Source organism: Ostrea edulis, chromosome 1 (assembly GCF_947568905.1).
Source record: "Ostrea edulis chromosome 1, xbOstEdul1.1, whole genome shotgun sequence".
Classification (NCBI taxonomy): domain Eukaryota; kingdom Metazoa; phylum Mollusca; class Bivalvia; order Ostreida; family Ostreidae; genus Ostrea; species Ostrea edulis.
In genome coordinates this window covers 51,383,117-51,406,286 of record NC_079164.1, presented here as the reverse complement: position 1 = coordinate 51,406,286, position 23,170 = coordinate 51,383,117, and the positions used below count along the sequence as shown (strand labels likewise).

The following is a 23,170-nucleotide window of genomic DNA, read 5'->3' as shown; positions in this document are numbered from 1 at the left end:
TTGAGAACCCTTTGCTTGACAGACATCAGACTTGGTACACTGGTACATCTTAAGGAGTAGATGACCCCTATTGATTTTGAGGTCACATGGTCAAGGGTCAAACTGGACATAGGAATATATTGACCACTCAATGTCTCGAGAATCCTTTGCTTGACAGACATCAAACTTGGTACACTGGTATATCTTTAGAAGAAGATGACCCCTATTGATTTTGAGGTCGCATGGTCAAGGGTCAAAATGGACATAGGAATATACTGTCCGCTCAATATCTTAAGAACCCTTTGCTTGACAGACATCAAACTTGATACACTGGTACATCTTCAGGAGAAGATGACTACTATTGATTTTGAGGTCAAGGGTCAAACTGGACATAGGAATATACTGTCCGCTCAATATCTTGAGAACCCGTTGCTTGACAGATATCAAACTTCGTACATTGGTACATCTTCAGGAGAAGATGACTACTAATGATTTTGAGGTCGCATGGTCAAGGGTCAAACTGGACATAGGAATATACTGTCCATTCAATATCTTGAGAACCCTTTGCTTGACAGACATCAAACTTGGTACATCTTCGGGAGTTGATGACCCCTATTGATTTTTAGGTCACTCCACTCTTGACATAGAAAGATATTGTCTGCTCAATATTTTGAATTGATGATACTACTCTCAATTAAATGATGTTTGTGTGTATAACCCTTTTTCAATTTTGCACCATGGGGGGCATATGTGTTTTACAAACATCTCTTGTTTTGATGGTGAATTTATCAATTCTCTTCATAGGAAAGCTAATACATTTATCAAAGTACATTATGAAATCAGAAATGTAGAACGTTATGAATTTTATACGCCCATCATTAGACGGGATGTATTATGTTATGGTGCTGTCCATGCGTCCGTCCGACTGGCTGGCCGGCTGTCTGTCCGGGGTCATGTTTTCCGGACTTTATTCCGTAACGGATGCATGTACAACTTTGAAATTTGGTCACAATATCTTCCTCAAGAATTGTAAGAGTGAGTTTGCATTTCAGCTGGATTGGTCCATCCTTGACCTACTTTAGGGCTATAAGTAGGTCAAACAGTTTTCCAGACTTTTTTCATTACAGATACAGATATTGCCCTGAAATTTACACATAAACTTCCTTTCAGAGGAATACAAGTTCAGTCTGCATATCAGCTGGATTGGTCCATCTGTCCGTGACCTACATTAGGACTAAAAGTAGGCCAAACAGTTTTCCGGGCTTTTTTTCATTATGGATACAGATATTGCCCTGAAATTTAGTCAAAGGCTTCCTCTTGGAGGAATACAAGATCAGTTTGAATTTCAGCTGGATTGGTCCATCCTTGACCTACTTTTTGGAAAAAATGGGTCAAACTGTTTTCTGGGCTTTTTTTCATTATGGATACAGATATTGCCCTCATATTTAGTCAAAGACTTCCTTTCGGAGGAATACAAGTGCAGTTAACATTTCAGCTGGATTGGCACACAATGACCTACAGTACTTTAGGGGTAGAAGTAAGTCAAACAGTTTTCCAGATTTTTTTGGTATGGTCACAGGTATTGCTCTGAAATTTAGTCACAACCTCCCTTTCAGAGAAATACATAATCAGTCAACATTTCGACTTAATTGGTGCACCATGACCTACTTTAGGGCTAAAGGTAGATCAAATGGTTTCCTGGACTTTTTATCATCACAGATAGATATTGCACCAACATTTTGTTTCAACCTCACTCTCAGAGAAATACATAATCAGTTCACATGTCAGATGGATTGGTGCACCATGACCCAATTTAAGGCTTTTCCATTCAGAATGTGTGTTGTATCAATTCAGAGTACACAATATGCTTCCAGGTTGAATTTCACTGTCCGACGGGTGTATATTGTACCGTTTGTTGAATTTCACTGTCCGACAGGCATATATTATTTTCTGGTCTGACATTTCCGTTGTTGTATGTAAAACTTTAAAATATTATTTGTAGATGTTGCATAAGAAAATATTTAAATCAACTTGAAAAGTTTCAAAATATGTAAAATTTCATGTACATTTGTGCAATTTAATAGTAATGTGTGCTGAACAACTGCGATAAATATGACGGAGATTGTCCACGTAGTCTGCATGAAAATCTTTCTATCATTCATGATTGGTCCATTTTTATACTTTACACAGGATTCTATACTTACAGAATGTATGGAGTTGTCCATTTCCTTTTCGACTAAAAATATATTCCAACATGATTTTTAGGTCACCTGAGTAAACTCAGGTGACCTATTGCAATTTGGTCTGCGTCCGTTAACAATTGGACATTTTTAAATTCTTCGTGATAACTACCATTCCAATAACAATGCACTTAGTTTTCCTTATACATGTGGGGTTCTATAGAAGATTTTTCAAAATTGGATACTTTTTGCCCCATGCTTAAGGCCCCAGGGGTGTAGGAGTCCAGAAATTTACAATTTATGTCCCCCTTGTCATTAAGATACTTCATACCAAATTGAGAATTGAAATGGTAGTTATCAAGAAATTAAAAATGCTCAATTGTTAATGCATGACAGACAACGACCAGAATTTACTCAGGGGACCTAAAATTGAAATTCACCTCTTATGCATACATTCTACTTCACTTCTGTTGGGATTCGCAGTCATTATACATACTATACCAAAGATTCATATGCACATTGTTCACATCTGCATTACATTCCTGAGGACCTGACTACCATTACAGTTAAATAAGATATTGAAGCAAAAACATTTGAGATGTAAATACATGTATCAATATTTGATAAATGAATGAATTCACCCATAGCGTAACCAAAAAAGTAAATTTAAATGCTCAACCAATCTTCTCGAGTTTGATTTAACACTACATTTTATTTGTTAGAAGATGCATGTTTCAGTGGTAAATGTAAAGTGGAGATGACAAACAGTGGTCAATCTCCAATGTAATTAGATTGGTCAATCTCATAAATCCCATTAAGAATACAAAATAAAGATAGGGCAAACCAGGGGTGGAATTGGATGCCTAGGAATAAGTATCCCGTTGACCTGTCGCACCCACCGTGAGGCCTCTACCTTGATCTGTTAATGGAGTAATCTGTAGTCAAAATCAGTAAAGAATGGCCATACAATTGGTATAAGACATGTCCCATCAACTCATTTGTCAGTAGCTTGCCTCAATTTAAAAATTGATCATATGCAGAACATGCTCTTGTGTATCGAATCCGCTGAGAGGCAAACACTATATGAAGGTGTACACATAATGGGAAGCTGATGATTAAGGACCTGAAGTAATCCTGTTTGTCATAAAGTTGAGTTGTTAATTTGCCATTGATGTCCATGTTCAATAAAATATCTAAAAGTGAAGCAGATATGGAAGACTGGTGTCTTCTCTTTCGAGTTAACTAGGACATATCAAATTGACACATGGATGAAAATAAACATTGTTAATAGGTAAAACATCACTGATGCATCTAAATGTCTATGAAATTTTCAAATGCCATCAAGTAGGACAAAGAGAAATTTAACTTTTCAAAATACATTTTTATTTAATTTCTTCAATTGCACATAATACATGTATATAACTATAATCAATTACTTCCAACATTTTTGAACAATGACAAGTTTTTGTATACTTACATCATTCATTCACACAATTTTCATCAAAGATTAACAAGTTATAGTTGCTTACTAAACAATTGATGCCGATTGGCTGCCAATTTAATAGTAGTTTTAATAACATCTTATTCTTTAAGATAATAACATACACTTCAGGAAGAATCCTATAAAAGATTCTGTATTACAACCAGTGTACAAAAGAATCAGAATGTAGTCTTAAAACAATCTTTAATGTAGATATCCCCAAGTTCACAAGGAGACAGCTCCAAACACTACAAAGGAATTGTAGGAGGAGACAGCTCCAAACACTACAAAGGAATTGTAGGAGACAGCTCCAAACACTACAAAGGAATTGTAGGAGGAGACAGCTCCAAACACTACAAAGGAATTGTAGGAGACAGCTCCAAACACTAAGGAATTGTAGGAGGAGACAGCTCCAAACACTACAAAGGAATTGTAGGAGACAGCTCCAAACACTAAGGAATTGTAGGAGGAGACAGCTCCAAACACTAAGGTATTGTAGGAGGAGACAGCTCCAAACACTACAAAGGAATTGTATATGACTGTATCCTTCGTATTTTAACAACTCTATATCCTTCTCTGTAAACTTTACATTCAATAAGAGTTTCAAAATACCATGAAAAGTAAATACGGAAAGCACCCCCTTGTTGACAGATCTGTACATCAATATTTTTGTTCTAGACATTTTGAAACTGCACTAAATAACACTTATTGCACTAAATAACACTTATTATACTGCATTACACACACACATAAGGAGTATCAAATTTTTGTTCAAAAACAGTGCATAAATATCATTACCCATGGATAAGAATATTTGGTCACAGCCCCAAGGGAACAAGACATTTGTGAAACACTGATGCCACCATACGGCAGCAAGGCAATTCTAGTATTAAATGACTTGTCACAAGGAATACTCATGTGAAATATGAATGTCCTATCACAAAGCATTCAACTGTTACAGCAAAGGTTGAAGTTTTTCAAAAGTAGGTCAAACTCCAAGGTGAAGGTTATGAGGTCAAACATTTTGGTACCAAAAGAAAGGTCTGTTCTCAAGGAATACACATGTGAAATATGAAAGCCCTAGTACTAACCGTTCAAAGGTTATGGCCTTTGTTAAAGTTTTTGCAGACAAACCAAATATCATATGCCCAATTTTCCAATTACGGGGGCATTAAAATTATGTGGGTTACATGGCTTGATAATGGATATGTTTTTTTATGTAACCTACTATATAAATCTTCGTACTGAAAATTAAATGTTACAGATATTGAAACTAATGTTAATTTGATAAGCGATATGTCGATGTGATGTCACAATTGTGCAATTATTTTTTTAAAGAAGCATGGACATGATTTTTTTTTTTGAAATTATGAATCTCTCTTTTCTTTTCTTTTTTTGTTTGTTATAGAAATAAAGATCTTTCATAAATTGGTGGATTAGAATTATTCCTACACAGGATACACTTCATATTTATGTAAATTGTATAAATTTGTAAATGCTGTGTTCATATCTTAGTGAAACGAGTGTGCGCTTTCATAGGACTATAAACAAATGTCTGTCATCAGCCAAGAAACCTCACGTGGAGGTAAAAACACCAAAATTTACAAAAAAATTATGTCGAAAACATTCAACACAGATTAATGATAAATCGGTTTAGAATGGGTGTACAAAAGAAAAAGAACTGAAAATTTCACCATTAAAGCTTTTTTCCTCCCGAAGCTGTCAACTTTTGTGCCATGTTGATAGTTGAGTCGTACCGTAACACTGGGCATGAGCCTTATTTTGAAAATCTCATATACATGTACATCTTTTCGTCAGCTTTTGGGGTTTGCTACTGTTTTAAATGTAACTTTCATTCTAAATAATTTAACTTATCAAAATCATGTCCATGTTCCTTTAATGCTTGCATGCTGAGGTCTTGGCCAATAGTTACAAATATCTGTCAATAGCCATAAGATCTCGGGCAATATCTAATATTTACATTCCTCCTGTATGAAATCCAAGTTTCTCAGGAAAAGACAATTATTTCACTATAATTCATATAGTGGGTTATGTAATAAATTTTGATATAAACATAAATTTGATCTGTAACTCATCAATATACAATACAAATATATGTAAGCATAGTCAAAATAGTCTGGAAAACTTCTACAAAATATGACTGAAGGACAGATGGATGGAAAGCGGAAACTGTATGCTCGGTCCATTGGGGGGGGGGGGGGGTTCATAAAAAAATCTACATGACTAGACATTCCTGGTCTTAGGAAGTACTTAACCATGATATGGTTTACAACTAACAAATTGTAACAATTCAGATACAAAATGTACCTGTCACAGCTTCAAAAATTCTTTATGCACATAAAAACACATTTTTATTGCATGCATGAACGATTAATCTTCAGCATATATTGATAAACAATATTGTCCAACAATATTTTGCCTGTCCATATATGGAATGCTGTTCTGGTCAATTATCATGACACCATGGTCTGGTCAGTTATCATGGCACCATGGTCTGGTCAGTTATCATGGCACCATGTTCTGGTCAGTTATCATGGCACATGGTCTGGTCAACTATCGTGGCACATGGTCAGTGAAGCACATCCATTTGGTGCCTCCAGGGAACGATAGCGACTAAAGAAATGAGAGACAATCCTCACAAGTTCCATTGAATATTTTTCTTCACACTTTACAATGCACTGAAAAATAATTTTTAATAGTTTTATTTAGAAGTACATTACATGATTTCATTTCAATAACTAACAGTGAACTGACTTTACTCTGAAAAATATTGCCAACAGAAATCTATTTTCAGATAAACAGAATAAACCACATTGATATTATATATCATACATATAAACTCGGAGACAGGGTCACTTCCATCCTCTGATCGTAGTGAGCCTGTGATATCCTTGCATTCGATGAGAGGTAGAAACAGCTGGCCAAACTCAGGGGTATAGGGTGGGGCAATAATGTCCAGAACCTAAAAGTACACAGGGATGTCATTTCTCATCTCACTATTATAGAAATAGCTTTCTCCCATTTATACTGCTGTGTGTTAAAACACTCAGATGGGGTATAGTTTTGATATTCTTGATCCACGATTGTGTTCTCTTACTATGAGCTTTAACTCTGCTTGAAAGTTTTGTTTCACTGTTAATACTGCTGTGAATTTTACATGCACAATAAATGTTGATTTTATTTAAATATTCAAATAAAAAACATTTGCTGATTGAAACATAGTCCTTGGACACATTTTAGAATCTAAATATTATTTGAAAGAGTAATGAACTGAAAGATTGTACAATGGGAGAAAAAGATTCCACAATATATTGCAGAAATAAACTTAAAGAGTTTAAAAAAAGCCTGAAACTAACTATAAAGTTTTGTGGGACTTCTGTATTGGGGCAAAAGGTCCTGGACCAATAGATGGATGAAAACTAGATGTGTTGAAGTGACATGAATGCCTCTGCCTAAGGGTCATAACTCTGCCAAAATATATCTGACTGGAACCAAATAAGTTCTTAACCTGCTTATTCTCATGATATATCTATATCCCAAATTTCAATTCAACATGTCCATGTATGACTGAGATGATGATTGGAAACTGTGATATGTTTTAATTCTTCAAAGTCCAAGAGGTTCAACTCTTCCAAAAATTATTGGACTGGAATCAAATATGAATTTGACCTGCATATTTTCAAAAATGTATCTATATCCCATAATTCAATTCAAAATGTTCATGTATGACTTATATAATGAGCAGAAACTGTTACTTGTTTAAAATTTTCTAAATCCAAGGGAAATTACTCTGCCAAAATTTATCTGACGGGGGTCATAATGGCAACTGAGCCGGGTATTCTTATAATGTATCTGTATCACAATGTTCCTTTTGTGGTGGAGGCATAATATTAAAGGATTATTGCAGGGTTCTTACCTCAGTAACAAAATGTCTAATGAGTGAAATATCTGTGTCCTGTTTGTCGAGACAGTTCTTGATGTAGGTCACGACAGGAATGACAAAGCCTCGGCTAAACAGGTGGACCATTCGGTCAAGCACTGCCTTCTTCAGCTCCAGCTGCATATACATGTAACATGTTCTATATCATACCTCTGAAGATTTTCTGTTTATATAAATGTTTTTGCAAACAAATCAGCTGCTTCATGTGCATATAAATAGTTTCAAGAATATTTTCCTGTTAGGTGAATACCATTAGTCTTGAAAAATACTTAAAAACAAAACAAACAACAGGCTATTAATTTGTGACATCATTTGAAATTCATGTTGCCTCCTGTATCAATTTCATTTTTTTTTTTTTTTTTTGGTAGTTTAATTCAGGTTCAGTATGATAAAATACCCACTAAGGGATTTACTGGCTATGCAAATAATAGCAAGTTTTTGTCCTCAACAGCAACTATAAACCAGCTATCGTTCTCACAACCAGTAGATAGGTACGTAAATAGAGGAGAGTCAATGTTGGATTTAGAATTTATTTCACGAGTGAGACAGGATTTTATTGATATTTACATGAACGTGAAGCAAGATTACCAGTGTAATACTGAGCTTGATTGGAGTTAATAGTTTTATAAATCGAATTTGGTGTTGTCACTGAGCTTGCTTCACCCACACTAGAACTTACCCTAAAGAGAACTTCTAGCTCCTCAAATGAAGATTCAAACACTCTAATGAAGAGATCTAAAGCTTTTTGGTGAAGGAGAACATGGTTTGTGACAATCTGTAAAATATTTACATTTCACACTTTAATACTTGAAGATTTGTGCACTACCTAAGGATGCTTGCATATGAATCTGACTAACCATACCCTTGCTGTTCTTAATAAAACTTTTAAACGTTTACCCTATATATTCCCCTGTCAAACTTTGATCCTCCATTATGGCCCCACCCTACCCCCTGGGAGCCACGATTAGAAAAATATAAAAATGGGAACTAACTGAGGATGGTTTCAAAATAAGTTTCATCCTTTTTGACCCCACTATTTTTTCATTATTTCTTAATTATCTGCAATAAAAGAGGGCATGGCTTTTCCTTTGAACAAAATTGAATCCCCTTCACCTAAGGATCCTTTAATGGAAGTAGCCCATTGGCTCTGAAATTTTTTTTTTAAATTTTAAAAGTTAATGGACAGACGCTGGACAAAAAGTGAACAGAAAAGCTTACTTGAACTTTAAGTTGCACTCAGCAACTGAGGCAAGCATGGTAGTTAGCATCCCTGCAAGTTAGGTACATGTAGAGTCTAAACTGTGACCAAGTCCTAAAACTTAACCTAGAAATTTTAACTTGGTCAATTATCTGGAATATATACACAACGCCCAACATCTACAGTAAGCAAGATTACTAAAATCCATAAATACGACTTCATGCAGTTTGATCCATATTAAGCCTATACTGCAGCAGAAGGACAGAGTTGGGAGTCAAGTAATAGATGGTCACAAAATAGAGCATACTGTTTGAGACCTTACGTGCAGCCCAGTGTGAGGAAGATTAAGTATTTGGGAATGGGACCAAGTCCCAATACATACATATGTACTTTATTATGTTCCAAAAACTGTAACTTCATCAGCAGGATGAAATTAAACAACTGAACTTCACCCTACAAAAGGTTCAGCAGTGACACTTTTATTCTATGTTGTCATGTATATGTATTTTTAGTTCCTTATCAGTGGAGCCAAAGGAGACTCCAAGTTTGTTTTTATTTTCATTACATTTTATTTTCATCTTATTTCATTTCATTTATTCTTATAACCAAACAAGGCGTCAATGGGTCACATCGCTCACCTGAAAAGTTACATTTTCCTCCCCATAAAAATATTAGCAACCCCCCCCCCCCCATCCCTGTAATCATGCAGAGTATAGTGTTGAATCTACACTACAGAAGGATTCTTGCATTTTAGTTTGACACATTGAACCCTTGTGATTCTTGAGAAATTGATTTTCAAGGAATTTTCAAGTACAATCTCATTTTTATGTTGAACCCAGAACTCCGAACCTGATCCATGCTAAATAATGATGCTTGCATATCATTTTCTTTTTAATTTGCTCTTGTGGTTCTTCCTCAGAAGATTTTTAAAGAATTGTCCTATATGTTCCTATGTAATACTTGAAATCCTTCTGTGGTCTGATCGAGTCACCATTGGGAATGAAAGTAAAAAGAAAAAATCGTGGTAAATAATAAAAAATAAAATCTGTATATCACTCACTTCATCGATAAGAACAAGGTGTAATGGTGTGTGGTCTGTGTTGAGTTTGAAATAACTAGCATCTGACACAGTGTAATCCACCCAACGTAAGACTCCATAGGCAATCACAGGAAATCTGTTAAATTCAAAGCACAGTAGTGGTTTAAGTTATCTTTTTAGGATATACATATGATTTTAAACATTATTCAGTTTCTCGGCATGATCTACAGTCACCAAATTTCATGGTATGCCCTCATGCAAACCAAGTTAGGGGGATACACTAGATTAATCATGCATGTATGTTACACTCTAAATCGTCGCCCCATCCCAAATTGTTGCCGGTGATGATTTGGGATGACATTTCACCCCAAATCGTCACCCGGCATCCCAAAATCGTCGCCCTAGCACACTATCATTAGGGGCGACAATTTGGGATGTACTATAGTACACCCCAAATTGTTGCCCGTCCTAAATCGTCGCCCATCAATATTTTATTGACGTTTTTAGGATAGATTACACAGAAGTTATTTTATTGTACCCCTTCTTAAATGGGGGAAGGGGGGTACATAGGTTTCATTTGTTCTGTTTGTTTGTCCGCACTCATATCTCTGGTGTTTGTCGACTTATTCAAGCTATTGGGCTGAAATTTGTATGTAGATTACAAGTGACCCTCTGACATGCCTCCCCAAAAATGAGAATTCTGGAATAAGTTTAAAGCGCTGCGAACTGTGCACAATTTTCAACAACTCTGCAATATCTCTGGTGTTTAATATCTCTGGTGTTTGTGAACCGATATGTGGGTTACATGTGTTTCTGGCATGTGCTTCCCGTAACATGAAATCTCTTGATCGCGAGCTCAAAGCACCAAGAGCTGTCATAGTGAAGTATTTTCAACTGTCACTATGGTGTTTGCGAACCGATTGAGCTGAAATTTTGTATGTAGGTTATATGGGACTAACACATGGGTTTCATTTCATAGAGAGAGAGAGATAGAGAGAGAGAGAGAGAGCAATGACTTAAACAAAATATTGAAAAATAAAGAGGAAGGATGGGTGTTTCTCGAGGTTTTCACGAGTGTCCAAATGGTGGGAGAGTGTTCAAATGGCTGCTAACAGGCGTAATCTAATATAATCTGAAGTCACCAACAAATCTGCAGTGCACAAGACCTAACAATCCCATGATCAACAGAATGACGCTACAACAAAAGGCAAAATGATTTAATGTTGGACCTCTCTCTCTCTCTTTCTCTCTCTCTGGAGGGCTGAACGAAAAACAGCCATATAGACAACGATACCACCAACAACAAATACAACTCTTTCAATAGTAACAACACCACTACCAACTAAAACAACAACAACAAATACAACTCTTTCAATAGTAACAACACCACTACCAACCAAAACAACAACAACAAATACAACTCTTTCAATAGTAACAACACCACTACCAACCAAAACAACAACAACAAATACAACTCTTTCAATAGTAACAACACCACTACCAACCAAAACAACAACAACAAATACAACTCTTTCAATAGTAACAACACCACTACCAACTAAAACAACAACAACAAATACAACTCTTTCAATAGTAACAACACCACTACCAGCCAAAACAACAACAACAAATACAACTCTTTCAATAGTAACAACACCACTACCAACCAAAACAACAACAACAAATACAACTCTTTCAATAGTAACAACACCACTACCAACCAAAACAACAACAACAAATACAACTCTTTCAATAGTAACAACACCACTACCAACCAAAACAACAATAACAAATACTGTGATCATGATAAATCTTTTTAAAAATTATACAACAGAACACGTAAAAGACGAAGTAGAAGATTAAAATGTCTTGCTTATTAGGTCCAGAGAACCTTTTGCGGTTACAGCTGGACCACAGAAGAATAAAGAGGAGGTGGGGAGAAGGAGTTAACAAACAGGGCCAGTTTGTATGTAAATGATGCTTCCAAATACTTGCAGCAAGGGGGACGACAATTTGGGATGTGAGGTTATGCCTAAATTGTCACCGGCGACGATTTAGGATGGGCGACAAATTGGGGTGTTACATAAGAAACCCCAAATCGTCATCCATATCAAATCGTTGCCGGCGATAATTTGGGGTGTAACACATGTCTATCACTGCTGTTTGATTTTCCCCTAGTGTTTGTGGAAATGTTATATACCATGTAATTCTATGCACTTAGTATTTTCAGATTGATTCAAGAGTGTATGAAACAAAACAAAAATCCTTTATGGACACCAGTACATTAAACTTATTTCTAAACTAAAAATAATTCAAATTTTATCCTTTTAATCAAATGTAAATTCTCTTTTCTTGTTTTACAACAACATTAAACCCTTCCCCCAAAATATGCTTCAGATTTGCTAACCAAATGATAAAACCAGGAAAAACATATTTCTGATATGCATGTAAATATTCTAAATCTAGACATGACTGGGTCAAGTCCCCTTCCTATAAAAGCTTCAAATCAGATGAAAATTCTGATAACAAAATTTTAATTTTGATTTTTTTCAAAATGAAATATTAACACATATGAAATTAAGATCTTTGATCTGTTCTTGAATTTGATATGATGCTTTGTTTAGCATTGGAAAAAATTGAAAAGGTGTAAAGTAAGAATTCAAACTTTTGTCAGTATTTGAAATAAAAATATCTTATGGTTTGAAAGTGTCCCAACTATTAAGGGTAAAGGCCCCATTAGGGCAGGTGTTGATTAAATGGTAAGAAAACTAAGGAAGAAATATTTGTAAAATAATATACCCCTCTTCCCCACATCACAGTATACCACACTATATAGTGAAGAATGAAATCTGCATGGTGAAAAAGAAAAACAGACGTAATTTCTGAAACTTCAGACCCAAGATGCATAACAAGGACTTCCAGTAGAAACGGTACAGTAATGGTGTGCTTTTTGTGTAACATGTAATGCAGACTTTTTAGTCCTTTCCAATGATATATTGTCACCCAGTGTTGTATGATACGACAATCAGATGTTTAATAATCATAATCATAAATGATTTATTTCTTCAAGTTTTTATAGTTGTTAGGTTCCTATAGCTCAGCATACCAAAGGTCAAGGTCACTACCAAGTTAGACAAGTTTTATGTAGGCATGGCAGTTAAACACAAAATACCAATCGGTTATAATATTTTGCACACCATTACTTTGTTGCTAAAAGACATTCATGTACTTTTTATGGAAAATAATTTTGTGAATTCAATAGACAAAAATGTAACAAAAATTACACATTTATGATATCATTGATATGTCGCTCTTGATAAAATGAAAAGCATACTTGATATTGAGGAACAGTGTACTGATGTCCGAGATAAGCTCAGATGAGCTTTTGTTCTCTGCACACAGAGCTTGGACTCGTTCTAAAGCCTGAGTTGTCGGCTTTAGCTCATCCTTATTGATACTCTTCCTTTGTCCCTACGAGAGAGGTACAACAACATGACAAAACATTTACTGTAGGGCAGAAGTACAGGCAGGAATTCTTGTGTAGTTGGTAAAGTAGAATCAGAATAAGAGTTTTAATAGTTATTTGATATGGTTTTATTATATACTGTAACGCAATAATAATATTGACATAATTAAGAAAACTAACAACTAAGACCAACATTTTGACTGCAGATAAATTTTGTAAAATGACTTCATAAAAATTGAACTTTGTATGATTTTGCTGTTTACAGAAACAACAACAAAATAAATGGACAGAATGAATCAGTAAAATATCCAGGTTTGTATCTTCATTGTTAGTTATGCTCATGTGATGTTTTCCAAGGTTTCTGTTAACATGCACTATTTGTACAGTTGTATCAGAATTGACAGACCAAGTCCTTTCCCATAGCATCAGCAATGATGGGACAATGTTTTACTCAGCAAAGTGCCTTGAGAAATAACATTCTGCATTTAACACCTTTGAACATACATCAACTAACCTTTTTATACACTTCAGTGACACTTGCTGCATACGACAGGACAAACACATACTTAGGTTTGTGTTCAGGATTCACTCTGGATGAAGGTTTAAAAAGGGCATCAATTAAAAGCTCTAAAAATATAATAAAAGAAAGTTCATCAAAATATAGAAATTTTCCCTGCATAGCATGTACATTGAGCAACTTTTATGTGCTGCATGTTCCAGCTATTACTCTCATCATTCTGTGATATTCAGTTACACTGATGATTTGCATTAAAAAAAATTTGGTTTGCTGAAATTGAAAGTTGCACAATGCATGTAGGTTCCAAACTTTTTATTAAAATTGATAAAACATTCTTTACAACACAGAAATATTTATACTGGGAATTACAGCAAGACGCTACAGGGCAACAATAATCAATGACTCAAGTTTGGGAAACTAATAGAGGCCCACGACCTGTCACTGGACAACTACATGTATATAACAACCTGTCTCAGGATGTCACTGGACAACTACATGTATATAACAACCTGTCTCAGGATGTCACTGGACAACTACATGTATATAACAACCTGTCTCAGGATGTCACTGGAGGAATAAAATGTAGGTGTACCCAGGAATTCCTTATAAGCAAGTTTTACTGCCATCTGATTTATCATTAACTGGCAGGATTCCAAATGCTTTAATTACCTAGAAAAGCTGGAACTCGGATGAGATCGACAGGGGGTGGATTCATTTCCATGTACATTTTGTATAACTGGAATAGACAAAAGAACTCAATCAGCTTCCTATTACATTCATTCATATTTAGATAAATATCGAATATTTTTATCAATACATCATTCAAATTCAATGTTGTATTTATGACTGTTGTATATGTGAAACCCAATTTTTGTGGTTTATGGGTATTTTGTAGATAAAAAGTTAATACTCTAATGGAAGATTTAAATTCATTTTTATGTCCACTGTACCATGACCAGCAGCAAAACAATAATTTGACAATATGATTTGCTCTGATATCCATGAAAATAACTTACAATGGTGATATCTGCTGGATTGAGAGCATTCCTAGACAACATTGAGGACAGAGCCTGGCATGCACGAGGGTAAGCTGCAGCCCCACTAAGGGCCAGGGTTATAGGGGTCACATCCATCTCCCTGTCAGAAAATAATTTGGTAGTTAAACCCTCCATATCAAAATAATTTGGCTATTAATATACATGATTTTTTCAAATAATATAAATTACTACTGTATGAGTTCTTGCATTCAGTATTCAGCAAAATTGCTATAATACTGTGGTGGGCATACAAACTGAATATTAAACTCTATTCCATTTGTATGCCCACCATGTTATGATTATAGCACTGTATTTTTTCAAAATATTTTAAGTCCTATTTTAGTGTTTTTGTGTATATTACAGGTTTATCGTAAATCAGTGCTATCAGTGTCTCTTTGTACAATAATACCGATATATATCTTTATACTGATCATAAATTAATGCTATCAGGTTCTCTGTAAAATGTCCATCCATATCTAATTTTGGTGCTGATCATAAATTATTGCATCAAAACAAGACTCCTGCTAAGATAAGGACACACACAGTATGTATTTGTACTGCTGATTGGATGATGAATTCAACTGAGGAAATCCATGTACTCATTTAGAAAACAAAGCTGCTGATTGAATGATTAATTTAGCTGAGGAAATTCATGTACTCATTCAGAAAACAATAAGCTGCTGATTGGATGATGAATTGAGCTTAGGAAATTCATGTACTCATTCAGAAAACAAATAAGCTGCTGATTGGATGATGAATTGAGCTGAGGAAATTCATGTACATGTACTCATTCAGAAAACAACAAGCTGCTGAAGTTCCTCTGACCTGGCTTGGGCACTTTTCTGTAATTCCTGACACAACCGCCTAATGTTAGATCCACCCTTGGTCTCCTGGGCCAGAATGTGCATCAGCACCTGGCTGTATAGATAGGTGTGTTCACCATGACAAACCATTTTCTGAAGAGTATAATACAATACATTGTTAAAACTTCAGTTTTGAAAGCTAAGCAGAATGAGGTATCAAAGTACGGCTTCTTTCTGAATAAATACAGATCTATTATGTTACTATTGACTACAGTAGCATCTCCAGTTTTTGCATACAATTCCTGAGAGAAATTAATAAATAGTTATCTTCAGTCATACTATCTAAACTAATCTGCAAAACTCTCCAGAGTCTGAAATTCTAGAGATACCAGAATCCTCAGTTCTCGCTAGAAACAGAAAGCACAAGTACGTTGTATCATAACACACAAATATTACAGGAAATCGTACATACTGTGAATTCTGGGAGGTTTTTAGTGACAGTCTCCTCTCCTCCCTCTAGCATTCCTGTGATTGATGTTCGAAGAACCCGAGAGAAAACCTCAAGCTGGTGGCAAGCTGTGGAGACAGAGGTAATCTCCCCTTGGTAGCCAGCATCAGATATTAACTGCAGAAAAAAAAAGAGAAATATCATTCCAAACAAATTCATTCAATCTATAGATTACAGGGATATTCTAGTTCTGGTATAATTTGCTCTGATAGTTTATTCTGCATGGATCATGTTCAGCTCAGTATAGCCACAGTTACTCTATAGCTTTAACATTCCAAGTAATAAAAATTGTCACCTTCACTGTGAAGTTAAGCATTAGGCAGTCTGGATACTCCTCTGCCAGCTTATAGAACAGTTCTCTCCACGTCGGAAACTCAATCATTTCAGCCAGCCAGGAGGGCGTCTGCACATGTTAAACACTGTACTGTTACATTCCCTCAAATACAACCCACTGTGCTTTCATTAATTTTTGTGGGCATCAAAATACATGGTTTTATGAGTGATTACAACTTTGTTGACTCATGAATTAATGTACAGCTACCCTTTATTCTTTCATCTTAAAGAAGCAGTATTTGCCAAAGTCACATTTGTCAATTGACTTGCCATGAGGAACAATTAAGTAATATTAGAATTCATACAGTCTGCAACCTTGTGTTGTCATTTTGCCGTAAAGTTTTCTTTGTTTATTCATTGTAGAGATATTTTCATCATTTTCACAGAATTTAACCAAAGCATTTTTCTTCACTCTGAGGTTTATTTTTCTTTATTCCATATATATTCACATACTCCAGAAATTTAACAATGGTTCAGATTTAAATAGTTTTCATTGCCTTATATACAGCTAACACTCCTTTTCAAAAAACTCAGTACTTTGTTGATTACTTCATCCTAACCACAAGAACAACAAAATTGCTGAAACCAGTTTACATCATTGATACACAAGTTTACATCCTATGAAACAAAAGTTAAATCATTTACATACCCTGTTTAAGCTCAGCTGATAAAAAAAGACATTAATTCACAATAGTCTGTTTTTCTTACCTCCCCCTCATCAGTAAAAATGGAATCAGCCTTCTTTGGATCAAAGTGTTTCATAATCATGGACTTTAAATGATTTTCTACCATCTCTTGAACAATTTTAATATCCACACCTGCACATAGCAAATATTGTTCATTATTATTACTCCTACCTATTCAACCAGGTATTCATTCAAACAAAAATAAGAAATTCCGGAAAGACCACGTTTACTTATTATATTTTATTTGCGAATGATATGTACTGTAGGTAAGAAATATCATACACTAGCAACAATTACGATCAGGTGTTATTTTATCTTTTATATGGCTCATATGAACAGAAAATTCGTCGTTGAAAAAACAGCGAGGATGATAGTAACAGAAGGAATGATGATAGTAACGTAAGAACTTTCGTTACTATCATCCTCGCTGTTTTTTCAACGACGAATTTTCTGTTCATATGAGCCATATAAAAGATAAAATAACACCTGATCGTAATTGTTGCTAGTGTATGATATTTCTTACCTACATATCATTCGCAAATAAACAATACAAATAGATATAAGTAAACGTGGTCTTTCCGGAATTTCCTTCCGCCATCTTGGGATGATAGTAATGATCGTTACTATCATCAATTTAATACCAGTGATCAGTGCAAATAAGTGAAAATTCCTTCGAGACAAAAACTTTTTACTAGAAAATTGTTCACCTGTCAAATAATTCCTCTAGAAAACACAGGTCAGATACAGCATCCAAATCATAAAATGGTTGTGTAGTTTGCATCAAGTATGGTTAATAGTTTGTAATTGAAAATAAACCTTCTTAAAAAATTCAACCGGCTGATCATAAACTCCAACAGTAGTTCTCCAAATATTCTGTTCCAATGAGTGAAAATTTTGCTAAAAATTCATCTCCAATTAACAATATTCCTCTATCTGATTCACTGACGTACTGAGCCATACCTGCTTGGATGAGCCACTCGGCTAAAAGGTTTACAGTCTGGGCAACAGCTGTATAGTTGTCAGACAACATCTCCACCACTTTTTCTGGGGATCCACCAGCTTGTAAAAATCTGAGGGAAAATTAATTTCAATTTAAATGTCCACATATAACTATTTCCATGTACTGGTACTTTATCCTGATAATCTATATAATATGAATACAGATTCTATATCCTTGTCATTGAGGAGTTTAATTTTCCATACTATTATACAAAAAGAAAATACACATATTAAAAAAAAACATGTCCACAGAACGTGAGTGCAAATGGAAAAGATTTTCGAACTGGATCTGTCATATTCAAAAGTTTACTATACTTTTGCATTATGAGAAATCAAGTAAAATTTTAAAGAAAATAATCATGTACAAGTTTCTTCTATCAACTTGGATTGACCAATGAGAATGCGAAATGGAATTGATGGCTAAAGTTACAAAATGCTTTGAATATTAATCAAAGGTGATGGTTGTCACAAATTCAGTTGTAAATCAAAATACAGTAAAAAAAAAAAACCACACGGTTACAGCAAACATGTTTATAACAAATTCATGCTTAGTGAAGTGATTTTTATTCCCTGCAGTGTTAAAACATATTATAAACTCAGACATAACACAGATTTCCTCAAGCTACTTACCTTTTCAGTGTGCTAAACACTCCTGGTTCCATGATGTAATCTTTACCAGAAAACAAATCCAGGCATTCCTGTTGTGCAGCCAATTTCTCCTCTTCATCTTCTTCATCTTCCTCTGGTGACTAGGCAAAGAAAGAGTTTCCTAAGACTGTTAAGTTCGTGCAAAATGGACATTTGCTCAGTTACACAAATTTTAATACATTATATGAATTTCATATTGAAATGCCATGCAATGGAACAAAATTTGTACAAGATGCCCACGGGCCATATCACTCACCTGAGTCACCTTAGCCCATATTTAAAGATTTCCTTACTTATTCGCATGCAAAACTTTGATCCCCTATTGTGGTCCCACCCTACCCCCATGGACCATGATTTGAACAAACTTGAATTTGCACTATGTCAGAAAGCTTTCATGTAATTGTAAACTTATCTGGCCCGGTGGTTCTTTAGACTGAAGATTTTTAAATGATCCCACTCTATTTAGCATTTTTGTGATTATCTCCCCTTTGATGGGGGCAGGGAACTTAATTTGAACAAACTTGAATCATCTTCACCCATGAGTGATCATGTACCAAATTTGATTGAAATTGGCCCAGTGGTTCTGTAGAAGAAGATGAAAATGTGAAAAGGTTACGACACCAACAACAGACAATGTAAAGTTTTGATCAACAAAGCTCACTTGAGCCTCGGCTCAAAATAAGATAATAATATTAACTTAAAGTATTCAATGCAAATGTATAATGACCATTTTTCACATCTAGTAAATGGATGGTGGGAATCATGGTATCATTTTGAAGGGTTAATCAAATAAAAAGAGTACGAATTTTCAAAACTTGGATTTCTGCTTGATTTATTTCACCTAGAATTTTACATTGAAGTTTATGATAAGAGCATGTTTTATCAAAATGTTTTTAAAAGAAATTAAATTTTCATACAAATTTCTTGGTAAAAAGTTACATACAATTTCTCTTAATATGAAATAAAATTAATCATTTACCACACACATTTTTAGAAACTTATATTTTTCTTATTTTTACAAAGGGCAGATAACTCTACAAAAAAGTCTTTAGTGCAAAAAGATCAGCTTCTAAAGATGCAAATTTGATCCACTTCACTTTCATAATCCTTTAACAATAAACATTTCTTATGCTTTAAAGCATTCAAAATTGTTCATTATTCTTTCCTTATACATGTATATTGAATACTTATAATGTAAATGTGTTGATAATTTCGATCATGAATAAACAAAAAGTAGGTCAACATTTAATAGAAATACAGATACTCCAGTGAGAAATGACATGGATCACTAAAACGCTTTAAAAATTTACAGCAAAGTTGAAATTTATTGCAAGTGCCCAGTCTACTTATATGCAATGTCAAGTCGAACGTGCAATGCATTGATGAATTGAATTGGAGTATCGAAAAGTTTGTAACATTTAGCGAGAAAAGAAAGGACTCCGACTGCAATAATAACAATAATCGATGTATGACAAAATGAAGAGAAACCAGGAATATCTCATATCATGGGAGGAAACTTGGACATGGCTTTATTACAATGAATAACAGATATAAATGAACTGATTGATAAAATTTCTCTTAAATAGTAAGATATATTTGATCAGTTAGGTTTTCTTAAAAGCAGGTCAAACTCCAGGGTGAAGGTTAAAAGTTTTTTTTCAAAAGGAATGCATATATATGAAATATGAGAAGTCCTATCATTCAATATTCAAAAGTTATCTGTAACACTAAAGTTTTAAAATTGGGGTCAAACACCAAGGTCAAGATCATAAGGTCAAAGACATGTCAACAACAAAAAAAAACACCATAGATACAGACCAAAAACTTACAAAAGCAAAGATCAGAAAAGTTGAGTTTGCATTGCAAGATGGTGATCAAGGTACACAACTTTTGTGATCTGTTGATATGTCTATTAGAAAGAAAATTTTTTTTTGTTTAGAACAGACTATTTCAGCATGTAAATTACTCAATTTCACATTAAATGAAAAATGCTAGAATAGTGCAGATGGAAACCACTATCATTGCACTTAGTATAGTCCTTTTGCCTAGGACTAGAGACATTGTGATTTTATGGTCTTCAGTACAATAATTACTATTAGCTTTTCATATTATATTCAATCAAAGAGTTGTGTTTATTTCGAAGTAAACAGTTACAATCTTGGTCATGCCTTGAAATCCACATTTGAATGATCTCTCCCTCCAGACACATATTTGTCAATGTATGGGAATAATCATATATGTATCAGTGCTGAATTAACCTCCTGAAGTTCTATATAGTACTGTACTGTTTTGTATCATGGACTCCGACAGAAATTCTAGATTGTTTACCCCCTGAAAGTCAGGGTGGAATATACACAACACTACAACTGTCAGTTGAAAAGCTCTACAGAGCTTGTATTGGTTTGTTTGAATGTGTATAGTGCTGACTTAAAGTAACTACAAGTCGATCACAATCTTTTGATTTAGCTATATAGATTTATTAAGCTATATAGCTTTATAAAGCTATATCAAATAGCTTGATTTAGCTATTTCAAATCTTTTATCAAATCAATTTCTAAAAGCATTAAAGTCGAATTTCACTGAATGAACATATTTCATTCCTTGAATTCCATCCAACACATTGTAAACAAAAAAATAATTCTTAAACTATGTCCCTTAGGAAGAATTTTGATTCACAATTGTCAAATGTTTAGGAATATTAAGTTGTTGAGCAACAGTTATCCAATTTTCAGAATAGAATAAAAGTCAATGAGAATCAACAGAATAATGGGTTGGCAATCAATTTACACAATGTAAGGTCACCATCCTTTTCTATGCTTCAATGCACACAGGGTAGTGGATAGTTAACAACACAAAATAAATTCTCTTTTCATGAGAAATCTTAAAACGACGTAGTCAGGGTTGTCACTAGAAATTCTTGAAGACGAGTCCTGGACTCGTGGTTAATAAGTAGCTTGAGTCCCACGAAAATTTAATGAGTCCCATGAAAATTTGATGAGTCCCATGAATATCTAACGAGTCTTTTTTTAAATATAAAACAATTAAAATGGAAGCAGTACAAAATATATAAATTTTAATGATTTATTTTTAATCATTCGCGACTTGGCCTCAGACATCTAATTATCCACGCCAACAGAATTATTTCCCCGAATCTCCTATCATCACAACAACTCTATTCAATATTGAAAAGCATTTTAATCAAATTATTATTGTGATAAAATAGATGTGTACTAGTTTTGTTTGCCGATGATCTGAAAAACCTACCAAGTTTAAAAACTATACGCTACTTTCGATTCCAATAAAAATGGCTACCGGAAGACAAACATTTTTATTTTAAAATTGATCCCGATTTGTAAAACAAACAAATAAATAAAAAAAAAAAAGAGTAAATAACTGCCAGTGGCAAAACGTTCTTCATTTTGCATGTTATCTAATTATCTTTTGAATTTTATATTATAATTCGCACCTAATTGACTGACGCTAAACAAACAAATATTAAAGTCGGATTGGGACACTTAACTCAGTGGGGTATTATTTCTGTTCACTAGATCGTAACATTTTACCTAGATTTTTTCCTACTATGAGTTTTAACTAATACACAATATCAGGGCTTCTAAAAAAAATTATGATTTATCTGTGACCGTCACTGACGCGTCCGTGGGACTCGCCATATCAGACAAACTTGCATCCCAATTGAATTTTCTGCGTCTAGGACGCATATTCTTGCGCTAGTGACAACCCTGGTTGTATTGTTATGAACTCTGATTGGAATAATGTTGTCACAAGTATAAACACATTCAAAAATTATGCAACCTTTTGGCTTTAACACTGCACATGAGAAATTCAATTTATACTAGCTTAATCAAGCTATTTCAAATAGCATTATAAAGCTATATATCTTAATGCTATATCGCTTAATCAAGCTATATAACTAAATCAAGAGTCTAGAGAGTGTGCTGGACCTGTACTAACACAGAGTTAACTGTTGAGTAATCGTTAAGCAAGCCAAAATAACAAAAATATGAATTACATCATGTCCACCTTCCCACATGTTCTCCTCATCATCCTCATAATCGTCCATTATGATTACAAAAACAGATTTAATCTGAGGTTGTTTGTACTCAAACTACAAAGACCGCCTGAGAGCTGCCATCTTGAAAATTTGATAACTTGTTCGTTATATTTATTGCGATCTATTTATGTTATTAAATTTTCTAAGAAAAACAAAAACAACCCATTTCAATATTTTTATAGTAAAATCCTTTAATTGTAGGATTGTATGCTGACATTTTTTTGTGGCTTTTAACTTAGGCCTAATCTCTGTATCTCGAAACAC

The 23,170-nt window shown here is 34.3% G+C and overlaps 1 protein-coding gene across 2 annotated transcripts; it reads right to left on the bottom strand.

Annotated features, from left to right (window-relative positions):
- Positions 1-3,519: 3,519 nt before the first annotated feature.
- LOC125650688 (negative elongation factor D-like) lies at positions 3,520-23,001 on the bottom strand. 2 transcript variants are annotated; one of them, XM_056153511.1, is made up of 16 exons: positions 22,865-23,001; positions 18,817-18,935; positions 18,148-18,257; positions 17,210-17,319; positions 16,464-16,571; positions 16,133-16,285; positions 15,683-15,813; positions 14,837-14,957; positions 14,490-14,556; positions 13,818-13,930; positions 13,172-13,308; positions 9,859-9,973; positions 8,280-8,375; positions 7,577-7,717; positions 6,493-6,622; positions 3,520-6,338 (listed from the first exon to the last, which is right to left on the bottom strand). In XM_056153511.1, exons 1-16 carry the CDS (start codon positions 22,913-22,915, stop codon positions 6,322-6,324), a joined length of 1,719 nt encoding a protein of 572 aa, XP_056009486.1. In that variant the 5' UTR covers positions 22,916-23,001; the 3' UTR covers positions 3,520-6,321. The 2 variants fall into 2 exon arrangements, with proteins under 2 accessions (XP_056009486.1, XP_048735130.1); XM_048879173.2 differs by having other exon boundaries at positions 3,520-6,273.
- Positions 23,002-23,170: the final 169 nt, after the last annotated feature.

Bases quoted from the DNA above. Each gene is read 5' to 3' on its own strand.
- LOC125650688 (XM_048879173.2), bottom strand. From the start codon at position 22,915: ATGGACGATTATGAGGATGATGAGGAGAACATGTGGGAAGGTGGACAT. The intron at 14,557-14,836 runs GTAAGTTATTTT...TGTCTATTCCAG, and splicing joins ATCCAGCAGATATCACCATT to TTATACAAAATGTACATGGA. The intron at 6,623-7,576 runs GTAAGAACCCTG...GTGTACTTTTAG, and splicing joins TTAGACATTTTGTTACTGAG to GTTCTGGACATTATTGCCCC.